Source organism: Pseudophryne corroboree, chromosome 1 (genome assembly GCF_028390025.1).
Source record: "Pseudophryne corroboree isolate aPseCor3 chromosome 1, aPseCor3.hap2, whole genome shotgun sequence".
Taxonomy (NCBI): domain Eukaryota; kingdom Metazoa; phylum Chordata; class Amphibia; order Anura; family Myobatrachidae; genus Pseudophryne; species Pseudophryne corroboree.
Genome location: NC_086444.1, coordinates 254,958,496 through 254,981,310, shown reverse-complemented (window position 1 = coordinate 254,981,310; position 22,815 = coordinate 254,958,496). Strand labels below are relative to the sequence as shown.

Sequence of the window (22,815 nt, the reverse complement as noted above, 5' to 3'; positions counted from 1 at the left end):
AGGGTGGTCACACTAAATTTTGATTTGATTTAGATTTCTCTTCTGTTTATTTAATTTGCATTTTGTTCATTTATAAAAATAAACTATTAACACTTCTATGTTTCAAATCATTGTTACGTTGTTAGTTAGAACATGTTACAGAAGCTGGCAAGTAACTGCCTTAACCAAAATTATCCAGAACATTTTTCAATTTTTTTTTTAGAACTTTGTGATGCAGACTAAGGTCTTCTGGGTAACAAATGTAAAATCAATGGGTCCTTCTCAATGCGCATAACAACAGCCCCCAGGACATCCAATTTGTATGTGGTCCCCACACCACTTGCAAACAGTTACAAATGAAAATGTCAAACCAGTCCATCCCTTGGCGCTCCACTATATATACAAACTAGCTGAATACCCGTGCTTCTCTACGGAATTTCAAGTATTTCCGTGCATAAAATATAAATTTTGAAGGACTTCCTGGTAAACTAATTAGACTTACAACAGGATATGCTCTGCCTGCCGCTGCCAATCTTTGCCAGTGGCAGTTTTAGAGCAGTCCATTATTCAAATAGGGGATCCGCACTCAGCGATGTTTGACAGTATTTAAGAGTGGCAGTTGATGTGGCTCCCCTACTTGAATAATGGAGTGCTCTGCAACTGCCACTGCAAGGAAGTTCAGGAGTATTGTGTCCTCCTCCCTCTGCGACTTGGTATCGTCGGCACCATGCATTATTTATAGCCCCGGATGGGTGGGCTGTCTTAACGCTCCTCTGTGAAGGGGGAATTATCTCACCCCTTTTAACCTCTTTGTGGGTAGAATTGAGAAAAATCCCTTCTTAGCGGAAGCCTACGGCAAAAAAGCAAGCTACTGTCCAAATTTCAAGTTCCTAGTCCTTATGGTAAGTCAAGAAAAGGTGTATAGTCACATTCCTTTTAAAGGTGATTGGATATTCCAAATTCCTTCAATGCAAATCGTCTTTCATCAAGTGGAAAGCTATAGCCCTGTAAATGATCATCTGCGTCTTCCTTCCTCCTTCACGTAGGTCACTTTCCTTCTCATTGAGTTTCTATATATAGTGAACAAAAACAGAAATAAGTCACCACCTCCAGATGTCCACAGTGCCGCTGACGCATTTCAGCCCTGAGCTATGGTCTTTTTCAAGACTACCTTGCCCTGAAAAAGAACCTAACTCTGGGTCGAAACGCGTCGACAGCACTGTGGACCTCTGGAGGTGGTGACCATAGGGACTTATTTACCAGCAGCAGTGAGTTGACCTGATAGGAGACCCGGGATTCCATGGGATTCGTTTTTGCATTAAGGGGGTTATTCAAAGTTGTTAGCAAACCAAAAAAAGTTAGCAATTGGGCAAGACCATGTTGTACTGCAGGTGGGCATATGTAACATGTACAGAGTTAGATTTTGGTGTGTGATATTGTTTCTGCGCATGGTTAATTCTGGCTGCTTTATTTTACACTGCAATTTAGGTTTCAGTTTGAACACACCACACCCAAATCTAATCTGGTGGGTACACACTGTTCGATATATCTGCAGATCAATTGAACTGCAGATATATCTAAAGCCGAATCCGGCAGTGTGTGGTGCATACACACTGCCCGATACGTCGTGACTGACCTCACAAACTGGGCGGGCATTTACATGCATCCGCCCAGTTCAGCCGTCAATCACCGCCAGGTGCTGCAGCATGTCTATGGGCGGACTCACACAACGATGCCCTGTGTGCAGCAGGGTCGACGCGGTATGTCTGTGAACGACGACGTTCACAGACATATCATTGGTACACACTGGCCGACGGGCCAGCGATATAAAATCAGCCGCTCAATAGTACAGCCAATATATCGGCCAGTGTGTACCCAGCATAACTCTCTGCACGTCATCTGCCCCACCTGCAGTATAACATGGCTTTGCCCAGTTGCTTGCTTTTTTGGTTTGAACTCTGAATAACCCCCTAAGTGCATTAGAACTTGTTTCACAGCAGTTCTAAAAGCCTTGCTGGTAATTTGTTTCTAAAGCTAACATTGGGGGATATCCACTGTGCACATTTTACCTTGTATACTGTATATGTGTATTTGTGTTTCGTCCTCATACTAAAACACATTATACTCATTTCTGTTTTTGTTCACCATATATGGGAACTTAATGAGAGGGAAAGTGACCTTTGTGAAGGAGGAAGGAAGACACAGATGATCATTTACAGGGATATATCATTTCACCTGATGAAAGATGATTTGCATTGAAGGAATTTGGAATATCCAATCACTTTTAAAAGGAATGTGACTATACACCTTTTCTTGACTTTTTGCATTTAATCTAATTGTATATATAGTGGAGTGCCAAGGGATGACTAGTTTGACATTTCCGTTTGTAACTCTTCTGGGAGTTTGTGTGTTGGTCTCAATTCAAGAAGTCTTTTAATAGAGATAAGGAACATACATGACTAGATGATAGTATGAAGTTTTTTTTAAATAGCTTATATGGGGGGAAAGAAATAGGACTAATTTTTTACAACACAAAGTAGTGTCAACAGCTACTACTGGATGTATACATTTATTTAACATTTGCTATGGTAAAGCTAATACTGGAAAGGCATTAGAGTGTTAGAAGGAGAAGAAAGCAGCAGTGCAGGTTGTACAATGACAGCCATATTATCTGTCATTACGGATACTGGTGACAATGATGGGCAACACTGTTTAGTCTACATACTGCTTAGCAGTAATACTGCTGGCAGCTTATTTGTGGGAATTGCGCTTTCAGCTGGCCTATTCGTAATCACTACTACTGGTGTCTTACTACTGGTCACTGCTAGACACTACATTATCCTCACTGTAGGACAATACCACCGCCAATACTGTAATGGCCATTAAAATAAATACTGATGGCCTGTAATGTTGGCCTAACTCCTGCAAACACATGGAAATGTAGTTATGTGCAATACTACTAGTGCTAACATTTTAGTGCATATTACGGTGGATGGTGGCTTTTTAAGAATTACCACTGCTGTTGGCACATTAATATTTTTATGGTAATTGCTACTACTGGTTGCCTGTATTGGGCAGCCTTTTGGAGGAGAACTAGAGGGGCAAAGCACCCATAATCTAACAATCAGTATACATGAGTGGTATTTACAAATTAAGGGGTCTATTAATTAAGCCTTGGATGGAGGTAAAGTGGATGGAGATAAAGTACCAGCCAATCAGATTATAACGGTCATTTTTCAAACACAGCCTGTGGCAGAGCAGTTAGGAGCAGATTGGCTGGTACTTTATCTCCATCCAAAGCTTAGTAAATAGACCCCTAACTCTGTTGTGCCTATTTTAGTATCAACAAAGCGCCTGTACCAACAAATCGGCTTTTAACTGTCATTTTACAGGCTGTGATAAAAAAATTGTCAGAAGAGGTCTGCTATGATCAACTTCTGCACTTTATGTTTCTCCAAGATTTGAAAAATCACCCCCTTAGTATGGGATACGATGAAATGCTAAAGTCATTCTAGCCTACATTTATTTGCTGTTGCTGTCCATTTAATTCAAAAACGTCCCCCTACAAGTACTGTAGTTAACATATAGCTAACTGGTTATCCAAATTCCAAACTTCGTGTATAGGTCACTCAGAAAAGCAACTGCCAGGAACTCAGGATAGCATTATATGGCCGGCTACTAGACACCCGTATTGGCATGGAGACACAGATGTCACAGGTCTCTAGTGAGTTGATGGGCTGCATTCCTATTCAGTAATTGTTCAGTCCTCAAATGGACTGCCTTCAATAAAACAAATGACCATTGCACTACACACACTCACAGGCTGCTAACAGTGAATTTGCCGACATATAATCTTGTATTAGTAAGAATGTTACCACAATTCACATGTGTGAATTTTACACTAGAGGGATGAGAAGGAGTCTACTATAAACCATTAATTCTATTTCTAATGTATTTTCTTCAATTAGTTAGTAAAGACGCATTAACAGCTAATACAGTAAGTAAGAAACACCCCTAAAAGGTAGCATATAGTGCATCCGGAAAGTATTCACAGCGCTTCACTTTTTCCACATTTTGTTATGTTACAGCCTTATTCCAAAATTTAATAAATAATTTTTTTGCCTCAAAATTTTACACACAATACCCCATAATGACAAAATTTGCAAATTTATAAAAAAATAATCACATGTACGCAAGTATTCACAGCCTTCGCTCAATACTTTGTTGATGCACCTTTGGCAGCAATTACAGACTCAAGTCTTTTTGAATATGATGCCACAAGCTTGGCACACCTATCTTTGGGTAGTTCACCCATTCCTCTTTGCAGCACCTCTCAAGCTCCATCAGGTTGGATGGGAAGCGTCGGTGCACAGCCATTTTCAGATTTCTCCAGACATGTTCAATCGGATTCAAGTCTGGGCTTCGGCTGGGCCACTCAAGGACATTCAGAGTTGTCCTGAAGCCACTCCTTTGATATCTTGGCTATGTGCTTAGAGTCGTTGTCCTGCTGAAAGATGAACCATCACCCCAGTCTGATGTCAAGAGCGCTCTGGAGCAGGTTTTCATCCAGGATGTCTCTGTACATTACTGGATTCATCTTTCCCTCTACCCTGACTAGTCTCCCAGTTCCTGCCACTGAAAAACATCCCCACAGCATGATGCTGCCACCACCATGCTTCACCGTAGGGATGGTATTGGCCTGGTGATGAGCGGTGGCCGGTTTCCTCCAAACATGACGCCTGGCATTCATGCCAAAGAGTTCAATCTTTGTTTCATCAGACCAGAGAATTTTGTTTCTCATGGTCTGAGAGTCCTTCAGGTGCATTTTGGAAAACTCTAGGCGGGCTGCCATGTGCTGCCACTGTACCATACAGGCCTGATTGGTGGATTGCTGCAGAGATGGTTGTCCTTCTGGAAGGTTCTCCTCTCTCCACAGAGAAATGCTGTAGGTCTGACAAGAGTGACCATCGGATTCTTGGTCACCTCCCCGACTAGGGCCCTTCTCCCCCGATCGCTCAGTTTAGACGGCAGGCAAGCTCTAGGAAAAGTCCTGGTAGTTCCGAACTTCTTCCATTACAGATGATGGAGGCAACTGTGCTCATTGGGACCTTCAAAGCAGCATATATTTTGCTCTACCCTTGCCCAGATTTGCGCCTCGCGACAATCCTGTCTCGGAGGTCTACAGACAATTCCTTTGACTTCATGCTTGGTTTGGTGGACTCCAATTAAGCTGTAGGCACATCTCAAGGATGTTCAGTGGAAACAGGATGCACCTGAGCTCAATTTTGAGCTTCATGGCAAAGGCTGTGAATACTTATGTACATGTGATTTCTTTTTTTCTTTTTTTTTAAATCACAAAAAACTTTTTTCACGTAGTCATTATGGGGTATTGCGTGTAGAATTTTGAGAGAAAAAAATAAATTTATTCCATTATGGAGTAAGGCTGTAACATAACAAAATGTGGAAAAAGCGAGCGCTGCGAATACTTTCCAGATGCACTGTATGTAGCATGGTGGGGAACCAGGTGAACAGGCCCAAGTGTGTATTTTATTTTTTAAATAAATAGGTGTAGCTTTTATACCAAGGTCTTTGACCCATAGCTTAAAGAGGAACCAGCAGCACCTCCTTTTAAAACACGCTATTTTCAAATAGTAACAAAAACAATTAAACTACTAATTTGCTTTGTATTTTGTACAAGCTTAAATAACTAGTTTAACCTATCCCATGCCAAATAACCTGTTAATAAGAAAATTATAAAACTTAAATAATGTATTATTAAAATGTAAGCAGTGTAATAAAAAGAACTGAAACATTTCAGCTTAGGAAATCTAAGAAACACAATGGTTTTATGTATTAGAAACAAATCCAGCAATTTTAAGACGTAACATTTTCTGAAATAGTCCTGCAATGTTAGTATAGCAGTCTAGGAAACATCCTAAGATGTAACAGGCAGGACATATGGAGTCACATACACAAACTATTTACACTCAAGACGTCATGGTAAAGATAACAGGCAGTAAACAGAGACAGTAGTGATGCAAGTACTAAGTAACACCAACTAAAAACACTGAAAGTTCTCTAGTGAGCAAAGGGAATGATTATTATGATGGAGCGTATCCTACCTCTTCAATCTCCTTAATGAAGCATAGGAAAGAAATGATCAAAAATTCATTGTTTCAAACATTTTGCGTCACAAAGACAAGGGTCACTGACAAGAACATGACAGGTCACATCCACAAAGCAAGAAGCTTGCCTAAAGGTCACCCCGCAGCACAACACCCACTAGTTCAAGCTCTAAACATTAACTAGGGTCACACTTACAGACCACTGTATACCCAGGTTTAATTTAGGATGAAAAATCCAGACCACTTTAGCAATTGAAATCAACTTTAATGGAAACAAAACCTTATGTATTTTATTCATTGCCATTATGTGTAAGAATAAATATAGTGTTAAACTGGCAGCAGCTTTCATGCCCTTGCTTAGGTGCTGCTGGCTACTCTTGTACATAATACTTAAGGCCTTTCAGAGTAAGGACAGACTGAGCAGACACACACAGACACAGTATCAACAACATTGTTCTGAAACATAAAATATACCTCTTTGATTTCATCTTTTGCTTGCTGCAGTTTGTCAGGCTTGTTGGCAATCTGAAGCTTGGCTTCCGCCTCGCGTTTCTTCTGTAAATTCATTTGGGCATCTTGCCATTTTTGCCAGCACTTCATTCGCTGGTCAAAAACACCCTGCAAGAGTATAAAAAAAAAAAACCCTACTTACTGGAGTGTTTTTAATATGATATAGAAATACTCTCAGCTATTTTTCACATGTTGCTAAACATGAAAGAAAAGTGGAAGTATAGAAAGATACACAGATGTGGCCTCATATGCTGTGGCATGCCAGGTCCCTGGTGACTTTACCGCGCCAAGCATCTTATTTGTAAAAATAAATAAGTGCGATTTTTGAGTAGGCGTTTTCTCTACTAACAGCAAAATCTTCACATAAACCTTTTGAAGGTCACTGAAACTTAAAAAAAACAGAAGCACTGTAACAGAGTTGGTGTCAGATTCAAATCTATCCAGTGCCCTATCTTTATGGCGTTTAAATATTCTCCCTGTGGGTCTCCTACCAGCGCTCCAAAACAATTGATTTAAAGGACATTCTCTGTACAGTGCTGCATAATATAATCACCGCTTTATCTGCATATCGTGTGTGTGATTATTGCAAGATCCTTTGAATATGCAAAATATGAGATGCAACGCAGCCCACCAAGAACCTTTGCAGTCTGTCGGACAACTATGCAATAGATAGCACCTTTCCTTGTATATACATGCCTATTTCCCTATAGATTGTAAGCTTGCGAGCAGGGCCTTCCTACCTCTATGACTGTTTGTTATTACCCAGTTTTGTTATATCATTATTTCCAACTTAGAGCAACGGAATTTGCTGCGCTATATAAGAAACGGTTAATAAATAAACTGTAAATATTAGTAATGAAAATAAATGTAGGTGATGAACCTCAATACCTAACTTTGTTTTGTTTTAAAATACAAAAATTCATTCCATCATAAAAAGCATAAAGAAGAGTCATGTAACTCACATGGGCATGACCGGTTTCTTAAGTACAAGGTCAATTAGGTTAGAGGAACTGGTACACTGAACTGGTAGCTAGTACAGCAGACTTGCCTTAACAGCAGCAATAAGTCGAATATAGTCACTTAAAAGTTCTGAAAACACGTAAAAGTCAGCAAACGCCTGCTCTTGATGTAGCTGGTCAATCTTCTCTTCTACCTCTGCAAGCTGAGACAATGCTCTGGACAAAGCGGTGTGATCCTCAGAATTTCCCAGCATAGCAGCACTCTTGGCAAACGCAGCTGTATTAAGGGACAACTCTATAAATAAAGGAGAGAGGGTAAAATTCTAACCATTTACTTGTTATTAGTGTACAGTCAATCTAGCATGAACATCAACACTGAAATACATAATTAGAGGAAAAAATAGGATTTTGATTACCTACCGGTAAACCCTTTTATCGTAGTCCATAGAGGATACTGGGAATCTATTTAGTACCATGGGATATAGACGGGTCCACTAGGAGCCTTGGGCACTTTAAGAATTTGATAGTGTCCGCTGGGTCCTCCCTCTATGTCCCTCCTACCAGAATCAGACTAGGACAAGGGTTCCCAAACTGTGTGTCGTGGCTCCCAGGGCTGCCTCGGAACACTTGCAGGGGTGCCCTGGGTCGGTGGTCCAGGACCAATTCAAATTATTCATGGTCAATATAATAGGCAAAACCAGTGCTGGTGGCTGCCAGACATAAAATATGTGGCCAACAGAAGCAAATCTTGTCTCTCATCACACAACTGACCCTAAGGATGACATATAAACGCGATCTACTTAATGTAATATTTATTTCTAAATTTCTCAATAAGAAATTTTTGGCCTAGGGGTGGCGTGAAAAAAATTCTGATATTCTAGGGCGCCGTGATTCAAAAAAGTTTGGAAACCACTGGACTAGGACATTGTGCCCGGGGAGACGGACATACTTTGAGAGATGGATAGATAAGGAAAGTGGTGAGATTACGAACCAGCACACAGAATAGGAAAGCCATGCTAACCAAACATGAAAAGCAACAGCTGAGCCAACCATAATACTTAACCAAGGAACAGTGCAGGACAAAACGAAGCACCGGGCAGGCACCCAGTATCCTCTACGGACTACGAGAAAAGGATTTATCGGTAGGTAATTAAAATCCTATTTTCTCTTACGTACTAGAGGATACTGGGAATCCATTTAGTACCATGGGGAAGTACCAAAGCTCCCAAATCGGGTGGGAGAGTGCGGAGGTTCCTGCAGAACTGTTTGACCAAACTGAAAGTACTCAGAGGCGAAAGTATTGAACTTGTAAAACTTTGCAAACGTGTTCGAACCTGACCAAGTAGCTGCTCGCCAGAGCTGTAAAGACGAGACACCCCCGGGCAGCCGCCCAAGAAGAACCCACCGACCTAGTAGAGTGGGCTTGAACAGATTTTGGAACCGACAATCCTGCCGTGGAATAAGCATGCTGGATAGGGAGCCTGATCCAGCGAGCGATAGACTGCTTTGAAGTAGGACACCCAATTTTATTAGGATCATAGAGAACAAACAGCGGATGAGCTGTTCTCTTTACATACACCTTCAAAGCCCTCACAACAGCCAAAAACTTTGAAGTAGCAGAGGTGTCCGTCACAGCTGGAACCACAACAGGTTGATGTGAAAAGCGGACACCACCTTAGGAAGAAATTGCTGATGTTCAGCTCTCTCATGAACATGAAGGTACGCATCCTTGTTATCCAGAGACACTAGGAATTCCCCTTCCTCCAGACCTGAGATCACCTCTCTCAGAGACTCCATCTTGAATTTGAACACTCGTAAGTACGGGCTCAACGACTTGAGGCTCAAAAATCGGTCTTACCGAACCATCCGACTTCAGTACTACAAACAAGTTGGAATAATATCCCTTGTTTTGCAGATGAGGTGGAACTGAAACAATGACCCGAGTCTGTAACATTCTTTGAAAGGCGTCCTGTAAGGTTACACTTGCTTCCTGTGAAACTGATAAGCCTGATTTGAAGAATCTGTGAGAAGAGAGCTCCTGAAACTCCAGTCTGTAGCCCTGGGAAATAAGATCTATGACCCAGGGATCCTGGCATGATGTTGTCCAGATGTGACTGAAAAATTTTAGTCGGGCTCCCACCTGCCAGTCCTCCAGGCATCGTGGCCCACCGTCATGCTGAAGGCTTTGAGGGAGCAGAGCTTGAGCTCTGCTCCTGTGAACAGTCAGTTGCTGGTTTACGTGGTTTACCTCTAGCGCCTCTGGTGGCTGTAGAAGAACCTCTGGTTTTTCCCTTAAACTTGGCAGTCCAGAAAGACTGTAGATTAGGTCCTGAGTAGGCCTTCATGGCTGGGGGAGCTGCGGAAGGAAGATATGTAGACTTACCCGCAGTAGCTTTGGAGATCCATTTGTCTAGTTCATCTCCAAATAAGGCCTCTCATGTGAAGGGTAGGCCTTCCACGCCTTTCCTGGAGTCCGCGTCAGCAGTCCACTGGCATAGCCATAAGTCTCTGCGCGCTGACACTGCTATAGCAGTGGTGCGTCCATTAAGCAAGCCTATTCCTTTATGGCTTCTACCATAACATTCGCCGAATCCTATATATGTTGCAGGAGTAAACTAATCTCCCCCTGAGGCAAGGTACCTAACCCCTCAATTAGATTACCTGACCATTTGGTAATGGCCTTAGTAATCCACCCACATGCTACTGTATAGTGGGTCTCTGGGCCACCCCAGCAGCTGTATACAAAGATTTGAGTGTATTCTCAATTCTACTATCAACCGTGTCTTTCAGGGAAGCTGCACCCGGGACAGTCAGTACAATTTTCCGTGACAGCCTGGATACTGATGCATCCACTATCGGTGGATTTTCCCATTTTTTCCTAACCTCGGGAGGAAAAGGAAAAGATTAAATCAACCTTTTAGGGATTTGAAATTTCTTATCAGAATTATCCCACGGTTCTTCAAACAGGGTATTTAGTTCCTTTGACACAGGAAAAGTGGCTGAGGATTTCTTTTTTATATTAAAATAAGATTCCTCAGTCTCCTCTTACCTTATGAGGGATATGCAGAATATCTCTGATAGCTTCTATAACTGCCTCTATTCCCTGTGAGAGAGTAGCCTCCCCCACCTCTGAGTTCACCTCCCCCTCCTCCATGTCTGACCCGTCATCAGTCAGACTGCAGGATATGAGCCAAAGGACGTTTTTGCCGACAAATGGCAGGGTAATGAGACGCTGGTTTGGGTATTGAGCCTCTGTTCATAAACTCAGTTATCGACTGTCTTAAGTACTGCGTCTCTTTCTCATTGCGGACAATTTAGAAGAGATATTGGAAATCATTCTCCTAATGGAATCCAGCCAAGCCTCTGCCCCGCTAGCCTGGGAGGGTACACTGCACTGAGTACACAGTAGTGAACCCTCTGGAGTAGAGGAACACTGTGACTTACAAGAAACACACTCTAACACACAGTAAAAAGTTAAATGCACACACAAAGAGCCCGTCCAGGGAGACACAGAGATAGCCTGGAGCTTGCACACAACGCCTTTACTGCTAATGCCAAGGATAGCCGGGTCGCAGACTAAGTACCCAGATTGGGAATCTAGTACACTAGTAAGCAATCCCCCCCACTATGACCCCCTGGTACCGCTGACATAATCTGGAGTCTCTCCAAAGGAGCTGTGAGTCCCTGTCAGCGTCTGTGTCCACTGCAAAGGGAAAATGGCGCTGGTGAGCTGCTGGATCCGCTCATAGTGAAGCCCTGCCACTTTAATGGTGCACCGTCTTCCCGCTTTTTTATACTGGCTGAGGAAATTTTAGTGCTTAAAATGGAATCAGTCGCCTTTTAAGTCTGTAATGCCAGTCTGGGTACTGTGTATACCAGTAGTGTACTTAGACTCCGTTCGTGCCCTCAGAAGCGGTGCGTCTGCACTGTGAGGTACTGAGTCTGGAGACCCCGCTGCCCCTGTAGAAGCCGTGCATCTCCGTACCCTCATGCCGCCATAATGGCCGGTGACCCGCTAACCGGGACGCTTGCTTAGTACTCACCACTCTATCTTCTGGCTTTGTTAGGGGTGTCGGGGTGCTGCGGGAATGTACGCTCACCGTGGTGGGTTTTGCGAATAGTTCCATCAAGAACTCAGTGTCCTGTCAGCGGGGAACGGGACCATTAACCCTTCAAGAGGTTGGGCTGTCCCCCCCCCCTAAGTCCCATGAAGCAGGCAGGCTGGTGCCATCCAGCCCTACCTGAAAATAACAAACAGATAAAATAAGTGCATAAAACTCTTCAGGAGCTTCCAGCGACGTGACCGGCTCCTCTGGGCACATTTTCTAAACAGAGTCTGGTAGGAGGGGCATAGTGGGAGGAGCCAGCACACACGATCTAATTCTTAAAGTGCCCAAGGCTCCTAGTGGACACATCTATACCCCATGGTACTAAATGGATTCCCAGTATCCTCTAGGATGTAAGAGAAATATACTTAAGGCATTTATAAACTGTAAAGCAACTAATGGAGGTGATATGGCTCATATAACTCACTTACAGTCTATCATTTTTGGTGTGTTCCACTAGGGTTAATGAACTTACTGTCCTCATTTTCCAGAGAGACAAAGGGGTCGTTCAGAGTTGATCGCAGCCAGCAACTTTTTGCTGCTGGTGCGATCAACTAATCCCCACCTATGGGGGAGTGTATTTTAGCTTAGCAGGGCTGCGAACGTTTGTGCAGCCCTGCTAAGCTAAAAAAGTTGTGTAAAACAAAACCAGCCCTGGACATACTTATCATGTGCGATGATCTCAGCGTTGATGGGGCCTGCTTTGACGTCACACCTCCGCCCTCCGTTCGCCTGGACACGCCTGCGTTTTACTTACTACTCCCCGAAAACAGCTGGAAACGGTAAGGTGACGCACAGGAACGCCCTCTTGCTGCCCAACTTCTTGCGGCCGCCGCTGCGATCGCTTTCTTCGTTGTAATCGTCGTTGCCCGGCGACCTCGGTCACTGGCGCGCGTGCCGCGTATGCGCATTCTGGATCCGTATGCACCGCAGCAAAGAACCGCTGCGAGCAAACGGGTCGGAATGACCCCCAAAGTACAGAGGAAATGAGCTGTCCAACAATACCCTGCAGGCTCTGCATTTTAATGGTGCTAGTACATTGGAAGTGTACAAGGCTAGGCCAGGACTACAGATGTGACATCTCTAATCTTATCTGCAAAGGTTTGCGTGTGCGAATGTGCAGCGGTTGTGTCTATTCATGCCCGGCAGCCATGCATTTATGGGAGTGTCTGCACCCATGCAATCTTATGGATCGCAGGTCCGCGAGTAATGAGCAGGCACACTAATCCAGGCAACTACCCACTTTTTGCCATGATTAGTAAGATGAGAGCTGGCATATCTGCATCTTAAATGTTAACAGTACAGAGTAGTGTTAGGAGTCTTCTCTCAATATGATGTGGGAAAAATTGTCTGAACACATCTACATCAAATTAACATCATACATCCAACATTTATACACACACAAATAGAGTTAAATGTGCATTGAACATTTATCCCCCTTAATGCACCAAACCCTAATGAATTCATTATATCAATCATATATATATATTTCTATTTATATTTTATATCTATATATAGCAGCGTCCACTACAGTCAGCAGCAATGTCTTTCATACAAAGCAAGTTCCTTGCAGCATTACTGGGCACCTGGTACGGCATGACGTCACTGCGTCCATTTGCACGCTTCGTATGAAAGATACAGCTGCCGACTGTAGTGCTGCTGTGTGCTCCGGAGGCACAGAGGTTCAGTCAATTATTTGCTGATGTTCTTGATGTAAGTGAGCCTAAATACTAGTAAAATAGTTTTTATTGATACACTCACCTGTGCGCTTCTTCTTCTTCTTCTTAGCATGTACTATTCATCACAGCCCATAGTCAGGGCATCATTGGATGTAGCTGCACTGGGACTTGGACTCATATATTGGACTCAGGAGTTACTTTGCGCAAGTACACATTATTTTATATTAAATATTGGACTGACTATGGCACAGAGATCAATCGGCAATTATCCGATGTTATTGACTGTTAATCCAATACCTAAAATTAAAACTAAGATTGACCAGAGTCTAAAGTTTGGTTTCGAGCAGGGATTTATTTGTGAGGATCTTCTACAATTTCTTACCGTCAATTCGCCTAGGTGCCCCATTATGTACACACATTCACAAAAAACTCTTGTATGCCCTCCGGGTAGACCCATAATTGCTGCAGAAGGTTCTCTTCTACAACCTATCGCAATATTTGTAGACAGTATCCTTCAGCCTGTAGTCTTAAAAACTGACCGTTATCTCAAGGATACTGGGGATTTTTGGTCTCAGCTCCAGAAATTCGATAAACTGAGTGATCACACTCTATTGGTCACAATGGACGTGTGTTCTTTATACACGGTTATTCCCCATCAGCATGGCTTAGAGGTAATACGGACATTTTTGTCTAACTCCTCCTGTAAAGACTACCTTCCTGAGTTTGTGTTGGAGTTGACCTCATTAGGTCTGACGTGCAATCATTTCATGTATAAAAACGACTACTTTTTGGGGGCGTGGCCTGGCACAGCATGGAGTAAGCAGCAGGCTGCTGTAGCTCCCTATTCTTCATCCTTGAACCCATCCTTAACCCCGGTGTTTTTGGAATTCACACATCTGCTGCTGTGTGAACCTCTCCTGCACCCCCTGAGACGTCTGGCGCCGCTGTGCGCCTTGTACCTGCAGAGATTTGGACATTGTGGAGGGACCTGCCCGGCCGGCAGCAGCGCCTTCTGCCCTGCTTGTGACCTCTCCCTGCACAAGGTACTCTCCCCTCCCCTCTCTGTGGTGCTGGGACACATGCTCCATTATTAACTGCTGCTGGCAATTACAGAGGCCTGCTGCTTCCCACCCAGTGTGCTGCAGTATATATGTTTATGTCTGGGCCCTGCATTGGGCTGGTTACCTGAGTCTCTCTCAACATATTTGGATTACAATTCTGATGTGCTGCACTGCCTTCTATGAATACTGACTGTGCCCTGTTTATCTTGGATCCTGTTTGATCACACTCGGGGGTGCATTTTGTGTTTCTTAATTACCTGAAGCAGCTACTGTACTCCAAGCTTCACTGTATAAGACTTTGCCACCCTCTTTGTGCTTATTTACTCTTTTTTTCCTGGAGCGATTATTCCTCCTGCAGTAGTATGGGAAAAACCGTCAATGCTGCTGCCACTGCTGCGCACTTGGAAAGATTTGCTAGAAATCCACGCCGGCCGACACCCCCGTGTACACAGGCTACACCGCCTCCCTCACCGCAGCATGCTTCGGAGGAAACCTCTGTTACTGATGTTATGCAATCCACACAGCAAATTCTGCAAGCCATCAATACGTCTGAGACGAGGGTGATGGACAAGATCGGCCAGGTTCAGGCTGATATCTCAATTATTCGTCATGACATGCAAAGGCTGCGTGAGCGTGTGGGGGGTGTAGAGCAACGTGTCTCTGACATTGAAGATGTGACTGCCCCATTCAAGGATAGTGTCGCTGACCTTTCATCCCAGATGGCTGCGATTAAAACCAAGTTGTCGGATATGGAGGGCCGCTTACGAAGAAATAACGTACGCTTTGTGGGGCTGCCTGAGCGAGCTGAGGGTACACATCCAGAAAAATTCTTGGAGGACTGGCTACTCAGTGTATTTAAAAAAGATGATTTTAGTGCGCAATTCGCAATGGAGCATGCACATCGTTTACCCTTTCAGGCCCCCCCTCCCGGTGCCCCAGCGCGCACCTTTATTGCCCGCATGCTCCACTTCAAGGATCGGGATGCCATTCTCCGCCTGGCCAGGTTGCACGGTCCGTTGCAGTTTGATAACCACTCTGTGTCTGTTTTCCCTGACTTTGCTATGGACGTACAGAAATCCAGGTCCCAATTTCTTCAGGTCAAACGAAAGCTTAGGGACAGGCAGATTCAGTATTCGATGCTGTTCCCTGCCAGACTGCGGGTGATATGAGGGCTCTACCCATTTCTTCAACTCTCCGAGAGAGGCCGAGGCGTGGCTGGAGCAGAGACCCCGTGCACCTCGCTGAATGGAGCTCCTATTGTACCGCCAGTTTATTCTGTGGTTTTTTCGCTCTCTCTCAGGTTGTTCTTTTTTTTAATTTTTATTATGTGAGAGTTCATATGGTTGACTATTGTATGTGAAGGTTTATTTGTATGTCTTTTTACCGGGGGCCACTCTCCTTTACAGGGAGCCCTTGCTGTGATATAGTAGTTGGGGGTGTCTACTCCTAACTGTTCCCTTTTTACGACCTTTACTATTTAGTTTTTTTTTTAGTTTAGGTAACGGGAAGTTTGGTTGGGGATATAGGTATATCTAGGTTCCTGATGGATGTACAGGGTGGGGGGTGGTTGGGTTGTTGCTGTTTTATTGTTTTTTTTGCCTAAATATTGGTATTTTTTGTTATGTTCAAGTACTGCTGGTGATTTAAGGCTGCAATGTATCTTTATAGTCATAGTGGATGTGTTCTGGCGTCCTTGTTTCTCGATTGCTCCGAACTTTTTCTCTTCCTCTCTTTTGCGTATTTGTACGCCTGCTGCTCTGATCTACATGTGCCCTGATGAGGTATTCTCTGTCATTGTGTCATTTCACCTTTTTCTCCTTTTCTCTTCTTTTCTCCTGTTTTCCAGTCTAACGTCTTTCAATGTTGGTAGCATCTGAGGGGCTTCACCTACTCGGCTGGAACGTGAGGGGCCTTAACAATAAAATAAAGAGAGCATTGGTCCTGTCGCAAGCTAAAAAATATAAGGCGGATATTATTTGCTTTTCGGAGACTCATTTGGTTGGTGTTAAGACGATGGCCCTGAAAAAACCGTGGGTGGGATGGCTGTTTCATTCTACCTTTTCACAAAATGCCAGGGGGGTGTCTGTACTTATCAGAAAATCTGTAAATTTTCATTTAGATCATAGTCAGGTGAATCAGTATGGTCGCTTTGTTTTTCTTAGAGCCTTCGTTAACTCCACCCTTCTACATATTCTTGCAGTATATGTTCCCCCCCCTTACAATAATGATGTTTTGCGACAAGCTATGTCGTTTGTTGCATTGTCACCATCTACTCCCACCATCTGTATTGGTGACTACAATAATGTAATGGACTTATCTTTAGATAGGTGGAGAGAGAGCCCCCAATACTGATCTATCATCTCCTTCTCCTACCCCCTTCTCTAATTTAACTACTGAATTGGGATTAATTGATATTTGGAGGGTCCGGTTTCCCCATGAGAGCCAATACTCCTGCTATTCGGCTACTTTTAATACATTTTCCCGTATTGACCTGGCCCTCATATCACCAGATTTGACCCCTAAGGTAACTCAGATTAAATACTTACCCAGAGGGATTTCCGACCATTCACCTGTCTTATTGGTCTTAGATCCTTTGTCTCCCCAGGGGGTCTTGTTTAGGAAACTTAACCCATTCTGGCTGTCCTTAATGGGTGATGGAGCGGATTTGCTTGCTGACTGGCGAGACTTCCAGGATTTTAACGCCTCCTGCCCTACCCCTACTGTTAAGCATGATGCATTTAAAGCCTCTATCCGTGGCTCCCTTATTAAAAGGGTGGCTGCTATTAAAAGGTCTAGTAGGGAAAAGGAATCCCGCCTTGAAAAAATTTGTTGTCAATTAGAAGCCAACTATATTTTGCACAAATCCCCCTCCTTGCATGCTAGCTGGGAGATGGCCAGACGGGAGTGGACGATGTTTCTTTTAGATAAATCCAAGCGTCGGTTATTGTTCTCCAAGCATTCTCTATACTCACAGGCGGAGATTGGGGGTAGTTATCTGGCCTTCCTATCTAGGGAAGAGAGGGGTAATATTTCTGTCCAACAGGTGTGTGATCCCCAGGGTGTTATGAAGTACTCGTGCCCTGATATTACTGAAGTATGTTTTGATTACTACTCTTCGCTGTACGGATCTAAAGTGTCTTATACAATGGATCAACTGAGAGACTATCTCTCCCATATACAATTGCCCCAACTGTCTCCAGAATCTGTTGAATATTTGGATTCCCCATTCACCACTGAGGAATTAGATGCTGCTATAGCATCGTTCCCCAATAATAAGGCTCGCGGGTGTGATGGAATACCCATTGAATTGTACAAATGCTTTAAAGAATTCTATACCCCTTATTTGGTTGATCTATTTAACACTTTGTTTGACTACGGTTCTTTGCCCCCTCGATGTCTGAGGCTATAATAATAGTAATTCTTAAGCCAGGTAAGGACCCCACCTCCCCGGACTCCTATCGCCCTATCTCCCTATTATCTACAGATGTAAAAATTTTGGCTAAAATTTTAGCTGTTCGTTTAAATAAAGTTGTTACATCTATTGTCCACTGTGACCAAACGGGTTTTATGCCGGGGAAGTCTACGGTACAGAACCTCCGAAGACTCTTTTGCCATCTGCAGAGAGGGGACAGGTCCGAGGCGGGGGCAGCGGTGGTGTCCCTGGATGATGCCAAGGACTTTGACTCGGTAGAATTGGGGTACCTGTGGGAAGTGCTTCATAAATTTGCGTTCGGTCCTAAATTTGTTCGGTGGGTCCAGTTGCTCTATTCTTCCCTGGCTGCTCGTGTTTCAGTCAATGGTCATGTGTCACGACCCTTTTCACTGGAGAGGGGTACGAGGCAGGGCTGCCCACTCTCTCTGGCCCTATTTGCCCTTGCCATTGAACCGCTAGCTAATTGCATACGTATATCCCCGGACATTGTAGGCATTAAGGTTGGGAGCCATGTTCATTTTATCGCACTATATGCTGACGAAATGCTTTTATTTCTTAATGATTCTGAGAATTCGTTACTCACTATGTTGCAGTTAGTTAATCATTTTGGAACTTATTCTGGTTTACAGATAAATTGGAACAAGTCTAATATCTACCCCATATCTGGTGTTCTCCCTGATGTGACGGACTCCTCTTGCCCGCTGCAGTGGACCCACCAGTTTAAATATTTGGGGATTTGGATCTCTCCTTGTCCGCAGGACTATGTTGCGTTAAATGTGGAGCCTGTGACACGTAATTTTAAAAAGAAGGCTCACATGTGGAAGAAGCTTCCTCTCACTGTGATGGGCCGTATTAAATTTATTTAAAATGTCTATCCAACCAAGGTATCTGTATGTGCGGCAACATTCTCCTGTGTACATACCTAAAAAAGTTTTTTCCTCTATTGACAGCGTATTGAACTCTTTTGTTTGGGGAGGCGGGGAGCCTAGGGTGGCTATGAAGGCCCTGGTTAAGTCCAAGTTAGATGGAGGTCTTGGCCTCTCTAATTTGAGACTATACTACTTGGCCTCTCAGCTGGTTTACCTTTCTTGTTGGCTCCTGGATGCAGGTGGGGACACATTGTTGGGGTTCTATGCTGAGTGGGTGGAGTCTCCTCTCTCTCTCTCTCTACTTCATTTTTTGCTATCTGGCTCTACTCTCTCTGGTCTTCCCCCTATTCTTAGACAGGCTCTTCTGGTCTGGCGATTGGCGCACACCTTTTTTGACTGGCAAGACATTGATACTGATACACCCCTGTGGTTTAATGCCTCTTATAGAGAGCTACTGCCCCTATCCTCGGATACTTTATGGCGGCGGATGGGAGTTACAACATTTGCTCAGCTTTATGATAATGGTATTCTTAAATCATTTGAGCGGCTACGTGGCAACTATGCTGTTGCTAATACTGCTTTTTTTCACTACCTCCAGCTGCGTCATGCACTGCAGGCGCAGCTGGGTACGGCCCCCTTAACTATATCGGTGTCTCCAGTCAAGAAATTGCTCCTTTCATTGGGGTCCAGGGGACACATATCTCTGATTTATGCTGCATTGAATGTGCAGGTTAATTCTCATCTGTTGGACCCCTTGAAACTGAAATGGGAAGGTAATATTGTCGATCTCTCCAATGAACAATGGATACAGATTTTGGGATCCATTCGTTATACCACCCCGTGTGTTCGGTATCAGCAGGTATATTTTTATACCTTACATAGAACATATCGTACCCCAGTAATGTTGTATAGTGCACATCTTCGCTCTGATACCTGCTGTCCGAAGTGCAATGGGGAGGGTGCTGACTTTTGGCACCTATTATGGTCATGCCCAAGGTTGGCACCATTTTGGGCTGCAGTTTGGAATGATATTGTCCTTACAGAACCATCATTGCCAGTAATGAATTCTAGATTGTGCCTGTTCGGGTTAGACCTTGAAGAGACGCATTCTCTGGTCATATATCGTTATGTACTATGCTTAACCACTCTGGCAAAAGTCTTGATAGCCATGGTTCTCTCCTGAATTACCCAATATATCTCATTGGCGGGCTCTGGTCAACGAGGTTTCTGGCCATGAACGAGCAATGTTTAGGTCTAGTGACATGCTGGTTAAATATTCTAATAAATGGGATAGATGGAATACGTCAGCCCTTGGAGTGGGTGGGACGTGATGGAAAGGGGAAGGTATCCTGTATAATGTATACTGTAGCTAATACGGAATGTGATATTATGCCTGTTTGCTCTGGGGCGATGCGGGAAGCATGGATGCTTTAGAAATGACTCCTTATTGTTGTATTGACTATATATATGCGATATGTTGCCTGCTACATGTCATATCTTGTTTAACAGATATACTGTAAATCCAATGTCATTGATGTTTTTGATATACTATTTTTTGTACTTGACCTGTTTGTTGAGCTAGGTTTAGCTGCTGTATGTTTTTTTTTGTTTGTATATGTAAAACACTATCAATAAAAAATGACTGAATTAAATTTTTTTTTTTTTTTTTTTTAAACGACTACTTTTTACAATTAGCCGGAACGGCGATAGGGTCAAATTTGGCCCCATCATATGCTAACCTCTTTATGACACACTATGAAAACACATATTTGTTGCCGAATTATGGGCACAACATTTCATTTTTCAAAAGATTTATTAGAGGATATCTTCCTGTTGTGGGAGGGCACTGAACTTGAATTTATCGACATGGTGAATCATCTTAACTTACAGGATAGTCCTATCAAATTCACTTATTCTGTGTCAGCCACGACCATTAATTTCTTGGACGTATCATCAAAACCGAGAATCGTCTGGAAACTACCATGTTCCGCAAACAGACGGACCGCAATTTAACTCTACACGCGACCAGCCATCACCCCCCTGCACTCAGAGGGTTTACCAATATCGCAATATCTCAGAGCGATGAGGATCAATTCCATTCCAACACTCAAAAAATAAGATTTTACTCACCGGTAAATCTATTTCTCGTAGTCCGTAGTGGATGCTGGGGACTCCATAAGGACCATGGGGAATAGACGGCTCCGCAGGAGACTGGGCACATCTAAAGAAAGATTTAGGACTATCTGGTGTGCACTGGCTCCTCCCCTTATGACCCTCCTCCAAGCCTCAGTTAGGAACTGTGCCCGGAAGAGCTGACACAATAAGGAAGGATTTTGAATCCCGGGTAAGACTCATACCAGCCGCACCAATCACACCATATAACACGTGATAGGAACCCCGGTTAACAGTATGATAACAATTGGAGCCTCTGAAGAGATGGCTCACAACAAAACCCGATTTTTGTAACAATAACTATGTACAAGTATTGCAGACAATCCGCACTTGGGATGGGCACCCAGCATCCACTACGGACTACGAGAAATAGATTTACCGGTGAGTAAAATCTTATTTTCTCTAACGTCCTAAGTGGACCTCCGTAAGGTCCATGGGGAATAGCGGCTCCGCAGGAGACTGGGCACAAAAGTAAAGCTTTAGAACTACCTGGTGTGCACTGGCTCCTCCCCCCATGACCCTCCTCCAAGCCTCAGATTTTTGTGCCCGAACGAGAAGGGTGCACACTAGGTGGCTCTCCTGAGCTGCTTAGTGAAAAGTTTAGTTTTAGGTTTTTTATTTTCAGTGAGACCTGCTGGCAACAGGCTCACTGCATCGAGGGACAAAGGGGAGAAGAAGCGAACTCACCTGCGTGCAGAGTGGATTGGGCTTCTTAGGCTACTGGACATTAGCTCCAGAGGGACGATCACAGGCCCAGCCATGGATGGGTCCCAGAGCCGCGCCGCCGGCCCCCTTATAGAGCCAGAAGACAGAAGAGGTCCGGAAAATCGGCGGCAGAAGACGTCCTGTCTTCAACAAGGTAGCGCACAGCACTGCAGCTGTGCGCCATTGCTCTCAGCACACTTCACACTCCGGTCACTGAGGGTGCAGGGCGCTGGGGGGGGGGGCGCCCCCGGAAACGCAATAAAAACACCTTGGATGGCAAAAAATGCATCACATATAGCTCCTGGGCTATATGGATGCATTTAACCCCTGCCAGAATACATAGAAAAACGGGAGATAAGGCCGCCGATAAGGGGGCGGAGCCTATCTCCTCAGCACACTGGCGCCATTTTCCCTCACAGCTCCGTTGGAGGGAAGCTCCCTGGCTCTCCCCTGCAGTCACTACACTACAGAAAGGGTTAAAAAAGAGAGGGGGGGCACTAATTACGCGCAGTATTAAAGATACAGCAGCTATAAGGGGAAAAACACTTATATAAGGTTATCCCTGTATATATATAGCGCTCTGGTGTGTGCTGGCAAACTCTCCCTCTGTCTCCCCAAAGGGCTAGTGGGGTCCTGTCCTCTATCAGAGCATTCCCTGTGTGTGTGCTGTATGTCGGTACGTTGTGTCGACATGTATGAGGAGAAAAATGATGTGGAGACGGAGCAGATTGCCTGTAATAGTGATGTCACCCCCCAGGGGGTCGACACCTGAGTGGATGAACTGTTGGAAGGAATTACGTGACAGTGTCAGCTCTGTATAAAAGACAGTGGTTGACATGAGACAGCCGGCTACTCAGCTTGTGCCTGTCCAGACGTCTCATAGGCCGTCAGGGGCTCTAAAGCGCCCGTTACCTCAGATGGCAGATATAGACGCCGACACGGATACTGACTCCAGTGTCGACGGTGAAGAGACGAATGTGACTTCCAGTAGGGCCACACGTTACATGATGGAGGCAATGAAAAATGTTTTACACATTTCTGATAATACGAGTACCACCAAAAAGGGGTATTATGTTCGGTGAGGAAAAACTACCTGTAGTTTTCCTGAATCTGAGAAATTAAATGAGGTGTGTGATGATGCGTGGGTTTCCCCCGATAACTGATAATTTCTAAAATGTTATTGGCATTATATCCTTTCCCGCCAGAGGTTAGGGTGC

At 44.1% G+C, this 22,815-nt stretch overlaps 1 protein-coding gene across 2 annotated transcripts in view; it reads right to left on the bottom strand.

Moving 5' to 3' along the window:
* SNX2 (sorting nexin 2) overlaps positions 1–22,815 on the bottom strand; it is a 129,223-nt gene that overhangs the window by 3,760 nt on the left and 102,648 nt on the right. For both annotated transcript variants that reach the window (XM_063964214.1, XM_063964213.1), the window contains exons 11-12: positions 7,663–7,868; positions 6,579–6,722 (exon numbers count right to left, since the gene is read on the bottom strand). In XM_063964214.1, the coding sequence (XP_063820284.1) occupies positions 6,579–6,722; positions 7,663–7,868 (350 nt within the window). The remainder of the gene's footprint in view (positions 1–6,578; positions 6,723–7,662; positions 7,869–22,815) is intronic.